The sequence below is a fragment of the Onychomys torridus genome, chromosome 12 (genome assembly GCF_903995425.1).
Source record: "Onychomys torridus chromosome 12, mOncTor1.1, whole genome shotgun sequence".
NCBI classification, from domain to species: domain Eukaryota; kingdom Metazoa; phylum Chordata; class Mammalia; order Rodentia; family Cricetidae; genus Onychomys; species Onychomys torridus.
In genome coordinates this window covers 16100476-16110631 of record NC_050454.1, presented here as the reverse complement: position 1 = coordinate 16110631, position 10156 = coordinate 16100476, and the positions used below count along the sequence as shown (strand labels likewise).

At 52.6% G+C, this 10156-nt stretch overlaps 1 protein-coding gene across 1 annotated transcript in view; it reads right to left on the bottom strand.

The window, feature by feature from the left end:
* Positions 1 to 205: 205 nt before the first annotated feature.
* The window catches only part of Sema5b (semaphorin 5B), a 121602-nt gene continuing 111651 nt past the window's right edge, over positions 206 to 10156 (bottom strand). Inside the window, exons 12-22 of the mRNA XM_036203720.1 lie at positions 6275 to 6392; positions 5966 to 6147; positions 4749 to 4892; positions 4498 to 4645; positions 4192 to 4417; positions 3863 to 4081; positions 3207 to 3377; positions 2954 to 3103; positions 2574 to 2618; positions 1907 to 2112; positions 206 to 1684 (exon numbers count right to left, since the gene is read on the bottom strand). Of these exons, the coding sequence (XP_036059613.1) occupies positions 1526 to 1684; positions 1907 to 2112; positions 2574 to 2618; positions 2954 to 3103; positions 3207 to 3377; positions 3863 to 4081; positions 4192 to 4417; positions 4498 to 4645; positions 4749 to 4892; positions 5966 to 6147; positions 6275 to 6392 (1768 nt within the window). The 3' untranslated portion in view covers positions 206 to 1525. The remainder of the gene's footprint in view (positions 1685 to 1906; positions 2113 to 2573; positions 2619 to 2953; positions 3104 to 3206; positions 3378 to 3862; positions 4082 to 4191; positions 4418 to 4497; positions 4646 to 4748; positions 4893 to 5965; positions 6148 to 6274; positions 6393 to 10156) is intronic.

Here is a 10156-nt window from a genome sequence, read left to right as displayed (position 1 = left end):
AGTGCAGGCTTCCTAGCCCATCTACCTTCCTTTTTACTGAGAATCTTATGAGAATTGATCTATCCAATTAAGCCAGGAAATTGTTCTCTAAATTTAACATGTCCATCAATCGTACCCACAATGGCCACATTGATTTGGAGGACTGGAGCTTTGAGGTGATTTTTATTTAATCAAGCACAAACTCCATTAGGCTCCCCCCCTCACAGGCATCATTTCTCAATTTGGTTTTGTTAAACTCAGCTTCGAGCATATCCATGAATCATCCTCATCAATGCTCTCCTGCTGAATTCCCCATCTCCATGCAGGAGCTGCTCAGGGCAGGCCCACACCACTCTCTGCTGTTGACTTTGCTGTACCTAGTGACCTCACTGGTGAAGTCTGTTTACAGCCAGCTTCTTTTCTGAAAGAAGAATATGTGTGTGCACATAAACCCCCACCCAGAAAGATGGTCTCTATTAAACTCAAACTTCACTCGGTCATTTCCTCCATCTTGAGAAACCATCTGTTAGCTTGAGCATTGCCTTGATGGACTACTCCATGCCAAGAGGGCCCACACACATATGCACAAAGACAGTTCCATTTGGAGACTGGATATCATCTTTAATTAATAATGCCACAGCTTAACATCCTTTTCATTGCTGTGGCAGATGGCGTGTGTGTGTGTGTGTGTGTGTGTGTGTGTGTGTGTGTGTGTGTGTGGTGTGTTCCTGAATACACGAGGGGCCAGCAGAGACTTCCAAGCAGTTCTCAGCCAACGACTCTTGAGCAGCAACAGTCTCCATCAGCATGGAGGCCAGACTCTGCCTCCTGTGTTCTTGAGTCTTTTTTCCTTTCAGGTCACCTTGTGAGCGTTCTGAAGGCAAGGCTAAGGCCCCGACCGAGTCAGATCAAAGGGCCTCTCAGCACAGCACAGCCTCCAGTTCTCAGCCCTCATTGCCCCTAACCAGAGGGATGCCCCTGGTCAAGATACAGACTTCCTGACAGAGGTGGTCAACCTAGGCCAGCACTGGTCCCCGGTGACACTCAGGGAGCAACATCTGAGTGGTCCAGCCCTGGGCTGAGAGCTGAAGCTGCTGGGACATTTGATGAGTTCCTTTCAATGACAAGCTGGATGCAGCTCAGATGTTTCAGAGGGCCATTCAAAAGGGGGCAGACTTAATGGCGGCCACTGGAGGTCATTTCCAACCCCAAACCAAAGAGCCCCCTCTCCTGCCATCTCTACTCTCCAATTTCCACACACACGCCCAGTAGGTCCACAGCTCAGACATGGCAGGAGAAAGTGATTGTGGGTCATGGGAGACCATGAAACCTGGGCTGAACTGGATCTGCGGCCATGTGCCAGCCTGAAGCCAGCCCTCTCTCCCATGGTCAATGACAGGCAGAGCTTTCTGAAGCCCGATGGGACCACAGGCCAGGCAAGCAAGTTCTCAGCTCAGGGCAGAGGGCAAACCAAAATGGCTCTACTGTCCCATTCCACTGTTCTGTGCCTTGGGAAGGCAAGGAGCCCAAGTCCGGGAGGGTGGGATCAGCTGTTGGGGAAACAGCGCTGTCCAGGTGAGGCCTCTGGCCGGAAGCTGGGCTTGTTCAGTGGGCTGGGGTAGTAGGTGGTTGTGTACACATTGGTCTGCTGTAGTGGGTAGAAGTTGGCTCTGTCGTCAGGGATCAAGTTGTTCTTGTTCAGTGTCTGCGGGGAGAAGGAATCAGAGAAAGGAGAGAAGGGATAAGGAAAGGGCCAGCCCAGGGCAAGGAGTCCTGGAAGCCAGCCATTAAGGGGAACGTCTACCTATCGACACAGTGCTCCTTCCCGTGACCACCGCTCCCCTAGCCCTCACCCAGCGATGCCCCGCATAGAGCCGGGACCATAGTCCCGTACTCCCCGCTCTTCACTTCATCCAGAGGCTCCCACCTTGAATTCCATGGGGGTGTACTTCTCATTCTTGGGGGTGCCTCCACCCTTGTAGTGCAAGTGGTTAGGGGTGGCAGGATGGACAAGCGTGGATTCTTGAGACTGGCGCCGGCAGTGCTGACAAGACAGGTACACCGCCAAGGTCAAGAGCCCAGAGCCCAGGAAGCAGGACACACCAGTGGCTACCAGCTGGATGAGATTGAACCCTGCAGCAAGAGAGACAGGTGAGAACCGGAAGGGCTGCTGGGAAGGAGAAGGCCTTCTGATCGTCTCCCTGGGAGCAGACACTTCCTCAAGAGGTTCCAGATGTGGAGAAAGCCAAGGGCTTTGGGGCCAGAACCAAAGAGAGAGGGTGGGGGAGGCTGTCCCCAAGAGCCCCCCCCCCCTCTCCCAGGACAGCCTGTAGGTGGAGTCAGAAGGGGCAACCCAAGGATTTGGAGGCAGGCTGATGATGGCCTCCTAGCTGGGAGGCCTCGGAGGGGAGCGTGCAGACTTCCTCATACACAACCTTGAAGCCAGGTGAGGACCCCCGCCCCCCCCCCCCCACACACACACCCAGGCTTGGCTGTCTGCAGCACAACTGGGAAGAATGCAGACTCAGTGGTGGATGAGGGACTGTAACATGAGTGACATGGATGGAGGGCAGCGACATGAGGTGGCTTTTTACCTCCACAACTGGTGGTCTCTTCCACACTGGAGGCAGGCAGGATGACTGCAGGGAGATAAATGGAGACGGTTGGAATAGAGTGAAGACACTCCCGCCTGGGCTGGGTGTCATCTAAGAGAACCTTCGGGTCAAGGACCTTCACTCCCTCGGCTTCTCTGTAGACCCCCTCCTCCCTCTATCGGGTGGACCGTTCAATAGGTGCTTGGTATGAGAGCCTCAAGCATGAGACAAATGTATCTATCCTTTCTGATGCTTCATCCTGTACTCCAATCTCCGCCACAGGGTTCAAGTTTCAGAAGGGGAAGGGCACAGGGGTAATGGGAGAGTGTGTGAGGGGACTGAGGGCAAGATGGTGGGAAAGTACTAGCCAAAGGACTTACCAGGAATCTCACTGTAGGGACAGGGCCGGCTCTGGCTGCTGTTGCCAGCACAGGCACCGGGCCCTGAGACAAGCTCCTCACAGCTCCGGCTCCTGCTCTGGGCCCCATCCTCGGTGCAGACACCCCACTCAGACCACAGTGACCAGCCTTCTGCGGATTGTGGGTTAGGATGAGGTTGAACGTCTCAGAATCTCCCTGTTGAAGGTTAGCAGCTCCCAAACTTTCCCCACTCCCAGTCAGAGGCACCCAGTACCTGGGCAGGCCTGCGTGGCACATAGTGCCTCCTCCGTGTGCAGCCCGAGGCAGATGTCCTCACCCGGGGATGGTGCAGGGTTGGTACAGGAACGGGTGCGTTGATAGTGGCCACCGCCGCAGGATGCTGAGCACTGGGACCACGCGGTCCAACAGGACCAGGCACCCCGCACTGTAAGCGTGGGTCGGGTGTGTGTATGTGTGTGTGTGTGTGAGAGAGAGAGAGGCTGCCCTGGGCCTCATTCCCTCAACATCCACCCCACCCCAAATCAACAGATCAAAGTATTAAAGGATGTCTCCCCAAACTCCGTATGAGTTTCATCTCAAATCAAGTTCCATATTTGGCTAGCTGGGTAGAGGAAAGAAAAAGCGCAGCAATAATGGAGAAAGTCCTCGCTCCTGCTCCACTCCAGTAGCCACTGAGTCCATGGAGAGGGCAGAACTCAGATCGCAGTGAGTTGAAGCTGTTCTAGATAACGAGTTCTAGGCTAGCCAGGCCTATTGGGACTCTGTCTTAAATAAACAATAAGTAAACAAATAAATAAATAAAATCTGGGACCCCTTGCAGAATTGGCAGAGAGAGATCACCTCCTCAGGCTTGAGAGTTCCTGGAGAGATGGGGTTGCCCGAGGCTAAAGTTTCCTTCCACAACCTTACCTGGGCAAGCCTGCGGATTGCAGTCTTGGTACTCCGCAGCATCTCCCACGCAGAGCAGTCCTCCGTTGCGGGGCTCCGGGTTGGTACACGTTCTCTTGCGGACCCGGAAGCCCAGCTCGCAGTCTCGGGAGCAGGATGACCAGGGGGCCCAGGCGGCCCAGCCACCGCTCAGAGAGTGCGGGGACGTGCTCCCGCTGCGCAGGAGATCCTCCACCAGGGCTGCAGAGGGCCGGAGGGCTCAGCGATCTCGGTGCTGGGCGGCTTGCACCGCCCCAAGCGACCCCGGAACCACCGCTTCCGGCCTCCCTCCCCACCGCCCCAGGCCGTACCGTCGGTGTCGCAGGCTCCGCTGCCGTCGGCCGGGCAGGTCCTGGTCTCCGTCCTCCTCTTGCCGAACTGCAGGCCGTGCGGGTCCGGCAGCGGCGCGCGGCACGTGAAGCGGAAGCGCTGCTCCTGTCGTGCGCCACCTTGGGTCACGTTCACGGGTAGCCAGGGCGTCCAGGGTGTGTTGCGCCGCACTTCCGGGCAGGCCTCCGGGTTGCACGTCTTGAACTCCTGAAGGCGGGGGTGGTGATTTCAGAGCCTGCAGGCTTTCCCGCACCCCGCGCCCTGGACTGGCTCCCCGGTGCCCTCACCACGCCGCAGCCCGGGCAGGAGTTGCCATTCTCGCAGGTCCGACGGCGCGACTGCACGCCGCCTCCACAGTTGCTACTGCACTTGCTCCAGGAGCCCCAGGAAGCCCAGAAAATAGGCACCGGGCAAGGTGTATTTTCATTACAGAACCTGAGGAGAAGGTAAGTGTGAAACCCTAGGGAGATGTACTGTCATCCCCAGGCTGGAGGATGCCCAGATCCCCGCCTCCCTGCCGCAGCCACAGCTAGCTCACCGCTCCTCCCGGCTCTTGCCCACGCAGATGCGGCCCCCGTGGCGGGGAGCGGGGTTGCTGCAAGTTCGCTGACGGACCTGGAAGCCGATCCCACAGGACGTGCTGCACTGTGCCCACGATGACCAAGTGGTCCACGCCCCATTCCTGGTGGAGTGGGAGGGGACAGAGACACATGCCCCTCTGAGCCCTAGCTTCATAGATCTGGGCTGCATCTGGGGCAGATGGATTTTATATTGTTGTCAGGACTGGCGAGACAGTGACAGAAAATATCAGCTCCTAACCAGGCTGGCTCAGGCAGATTCGTGCATTCATCCGTTTGCTCATTCATGCCTCAAATATGTATTGAGAGCCTTCTTCCATTTATCAGGCTGTGCTCAGGGCCAAGGACACAGTGATAGGGCCGGGCCCCTACACAGACAGGCAAAAGGACACACTCTTTAGAGGTCTCAGTTACCATTCCATCCTGAAACCTTCCTTTCCCCCTTCTCAGATACCCAAGCCTCCTCTTAGACCTCACTCTCCCCGCTTCTCCCCTGCATTAGCGTTCCCCGGCTTCAGACATCCACGCCCAAGTTGACCTTAATGACCAAAGTTGGACTCCCCTGTGTACTGGTACCCTTATCCTTAAAATAAGACTAATGGCTGAATTCTGATCCCTTGAGGTTGCTGTGAGGGTTAAATTAGTGAATGCAGATAAAATAATTATTTTAAGAGACTCTAAAATTATGGGTTAGTTGTGATAATAACCATTTTATGCAGTTCCCAAGTACCAGCAGTATATATAGTTCCTAACATACATTATCTCCTTTAACCTTCTCAGCAACTCTCAGGTGGGTATTGCATTCCTTATTTTAAAAAGAGTAGCTGGAGGTCTGTCCGAGGTCAGGCCTCTAGACAGTGTAGCCTGGGAGGGTCACCCTCTCCTGCTGTCCCTCAAGTTTGGAACAGCAAAGCTTAATGCAGCTAGCTTTTGGCAGCGACTCCCATGCCTGTGCAGTCTTTCTTTCCGAATTCCTGCCATGAGGCAGAGATTCGTCTTCCATTGATGTGAAAACTCTCCTAGTGCTTATATTTCCTGCCTCAGACAACCAATAGCTTCCTGTCCAGTCCCCAGTACTGCACTGAAGTGTAAACACCTGGGTGAGATGCCCCATGTCCCCAGTTCTCTCCATGAGTCCTAAGCAGACACTAGACAAACCCTGTCCGCGCTCACATACCTGGAGCAATTGGCGATATGGATGGATGGCCCCAGGCATTCCAGGCCCCCACAGCGAGGCCTTGGGGAGTCACAGGATCTGGCCCGGCACAGGCAAGAACCCGAGTTGTCTCCATCTAAGTGCTCACATGGTTTCCATGGTGACCATGGGCCAAATCCCCCATCCCGTGTCACATTCCGCACCTGCAGACTCATATAAGGGACAAGACTTCTGTCACACAAGGCAAAGGCAGGGGAGGGCATATACTGATGGGGAGTCATGGCTGGCATGGAGGGGAAGGGCTAGGGGAGGGCACACAAGGGTTCTCACAGGACAGGCTGTGATGTTCTGGATCCAGAGGCTCATGTTGGAACTGTCCTCCAGGGTGCTGCAATGTTGCCGTTTCCTGTCCCAGCCGCAGTATGGGTCCCGTGCTCCCAGGCATGCCCTGCCAGATGGAGGTCCTGAGACTCAAGCTTACTGGCTTCCCAGTCTCAGCTTTGTCTCTAGAAAGCGCCTGGCAACCCCACTTTGGGCACCTCTTTCTATCCTGGTTTTCCTCTATGAAAAAGGTTAAGTTCAAAGTGAGGGATTTAGCTTAGCGGTGGAGCGCTTGCTTAGCAAGTACAAGGCCCTGGGTTCCATCCCCAGCACCAGAAAGATGGAAAAGAAACCGCTAAGTTCACTGTGCCCTTGCTCTGTGCCTGGAATCATTTAAAGCAGGTTTGGAAGCATGAATGAGTTTGATGCAATAACCCAGTGAGGTAGGCTGTTACTGTTCCATTAGGTAGGAGGGAACTCAGAAAGCTCGGCAAGGACTCAGACTTAGTCAAGAGACTAGACTGTTTTCTCCTGAGCTGCAGGGACCCATTGCTCCTCACCTGGGACCACTGGAGGAGATGAGGTTTGCAGAAATGCAAAGAGATAGCCCTTCCCTGTCAGACCCTCAGAGCATAAAGTTATTCTTAAGCCTGGCTCCTCTGAAAATCCCGAGGAGCTTGAAGAAACAGTGGTACCCAAGTGCTCCCCAACACGAGTCTCTGTGGGAGTGTGGTCCAAGACAAGGCTAAAGGAGGTCCTGTTGTGAATCAGCAGGATGGCTAACCATCTTTTCGTGGAGCCAAGGAGAGGGGAGAGGAGGTTTCCCAGCAATCACACAAATTGTATCTTGTGGAACTGGACCCAGACCTAGGCTTCCCAACTGTCATCCCACTGACTTTCCATCCTCCATCCAGTTGGAAGTCCTATTGCATGCACTTCACACCCTGACTAGTGTGTGGGCTCATTTCTCAAAACTCAGGATGCCTGGTACAGTCTAGGGTCCTGTGTGTTCCCCCATGCTTGAGCTATTTGGGGACAGAGAGCAGTAGCTAACACTTTAGCATTGGGAGAACGAGCTGAGCCGATAGGATGGGATGCCACCCCACCCTTCCCTGGCCACAGGGCTGGCCTTTCTGCAATGTCCCAGAAAAGACAATGGTTCACACACCAGTGTGCCTCCACTTATACTCCAAGGCTCCTTTCTTCCTTTTCCTCTGATTTATTCAGGTAACACGGCCCTTACATTTTTTAAATAAGGAAGTTAAATTTCCACAAGAAGGACTTCAAGGAAGAGGAAGAGAGTCTCTGTGGAGGTTACGGAGTCAAGAAGTGCTGTCTACTGCTAACCAAAGAGTACCAGACCCTGGAGGCAGAGGGTGGGGAGCCCTCCAGTCCCACGGTGAACTCACTGCCACCCCAGGGCACACCTTCACCCCGCTCTGATGAGATCAGCTGGGGAACGTCGAGAGATCACAAAGGCGGGGGGGGGGGGGCAGAAATGAAGGTGAGGAAAGGAGAGATGCCTTGAGAAGGAACAAAGGCTGTAAGAAGTTGGGCAGATGAGTTAGCAGCGTCACACAAGCTTACAAAAGAATTTTTCCCGAAGATGCTGAGAGCCAACGGGATACACATAAGAGTCAAGAGCTTGCAGCTTTTGCTGTCCTCAGGATGGGATTCTTCTTTTCTCTTGAAGCTTCAGGGACAGTCACTTGTCAGCCATGGTTTAATTGATTCACTAATAAATTAGTTAATTAATAGATAATGTCTCATTCTATTGTCCAGACTGGCCTGGATCTTACTAGGTAGCCCAGGGTGGCTTCGAACTCACAGTAATCCTCTTTCTCATCCTCTCAAGTGTTCTGATTAGAACCATAGGCCACCATGCCAGGCCCCTGTAAGTTCTGTACATTTAGCAAATTCAATAGGTCAGGTCATGAACTGGAGGGAAAAGAAGGGGCCTTGAGGGGGAGAGAGAGAGGGAAAAGAAGGGGCCTTGAGGGGAGAGAGAGAGAGAGAGAGAGAGAGAGAGAGAGAGAGAGAGAGAGAGAGAGAGAGAGATGCAAATACAGAAGGAATAATTGAAGACTCCTTCCCCACCCTGACAGCACTAATTCTGATATACTGTGATTGGTACTTGGCTCCCTGACATATACACAGCTTGTTGGCTGTACATGCTTGCTTGTCTCATTTTATTAGCTTTGCAATAACAGGATTTTGCAGTTTCTAGGTTTTAGATCTACCTGTTTTATTTGTTTATTTTATGTAGGGGGCAGGCATGCTCTTGCTATGCCTTGTGTGCAGAGGGCCCCCACCTGTAGCTTTTTAGTAGTGTTAGCCTGTGTTCCAGGCTGGTCCATGTTCTTGTATAATCCAAGTAGTGCTTTGGGCATCTGTGGAAGAGGCCTTGATTGGACCCCATTGAGCACACCGTGGCCTACCTGGGAATCCAGAGCACTCCCTTGTCTATGGCTTGTGAATGTTTCCTCTTTACTCATTCAAAGATAACAATACATTTTATAGCATAAGCATGCTCATATTTTGCCTCTGAGACCTACAGTTTGATTTGAGCATTTTTCAATGGCAGAATTTTACCTAACTGGATGTTGTGGGGCTCAAAACAATCCAAGTGCACAAAGAATATTGGTACCTATGGCTTTGAGACCCTGCTTGCTGACTGAGAGTTGGATCAGAAGAAGCAAATCCAGCCAGTCAGAACTCAATAGAGCCCATGACTTGTTATAGATAACAACTAAGATTCTGTGTGTGCAGTGTGCATGCTCACATTGATGTGCAGTCACAGGTGCACACTTGAGTGTAGAGTCTTGGGGACACACACCCATTTCCTTTATGACAGGGTCTGTCACTAGGATGCAGAGCTCACCAGTTAAGCTGGATTGCTGGCCACCAAGCCCATCTCCACTGCAATGATGAGTTTCCAAGCGGGAGCCACCACACCAGGCATTCTTATGTGGGTGTTGGGGGTTGAACTTGGGTCCCCATGTTTGCAAGGCAAGTGTTTCGTTGACAAGACCACCCTTCAAACCCCAAAGTAAGATTCTTACCCAACAAGAACAAGTGTATGCTAGCAGAGAGATTGGTTAAGGATGGAAAATTTGAACCAGCTTTTATAAGACTAAAGCAAAAGATTCTGAAGGAACCAAGTGTGCCTCATGTTACTTCTTCCCCTAGAGCCTTGCTGGGTCTAAAGCAGTTGTTTCTAGTCTTGAGTGCAGATCCCAATTCCCCAGGCATCTTTTGAAACACTTGAGCAAACAGAACAAAACGCCTCCCTGCATCTGGGCCTAGAAGTCCAGGGTTAGAATCTTTAAACATCAGTGAATAGTTATGGTGTTAGAATCTCCAGTGAAGAGTTAGGGTCGAAAACTTTTGTTCCAGGACCATGTTTGTCAAGGTCCCAAGTCAAGATCTTGTTTCCCCCCAGGTCCTGACAGAATAGGGGGACAGGGGAGAAAGACACACTTTTCTCACCTCAAGTCCACTCACTCATTCGCTCTCTTTCCAGTTAAGGTCTTGAGAAAAAGAAGAGATCAGACGCTGTACAGAGAGTCCACCCCATTGGTCTGAGAGGCCTTTGAGACTTCTCTCCAGGACCAGTGCCGCCGCTGCCTCCTCCTCCTCCTCCTCCTCCTCCTCCTCCTCCTCCTCCTGCTAATAACTAAAGGGGATGGCTACTCCTGTGGCTCAGGTGAGTCCACACTCACTGTCTTTGGGCTAAAGGGTACTTCAAAGTCGACAGAACAAGAAATGTGCTTTAGAAAATGAAAGCTCCATGGTAAAGAGCATGGACGTGCCTGTCACTGAAGGAAGTGGTGGGAATTTAGAGTTCTTTCATGAAAAGAGCCATCAGGCCAATAATACATCACTGTGTCT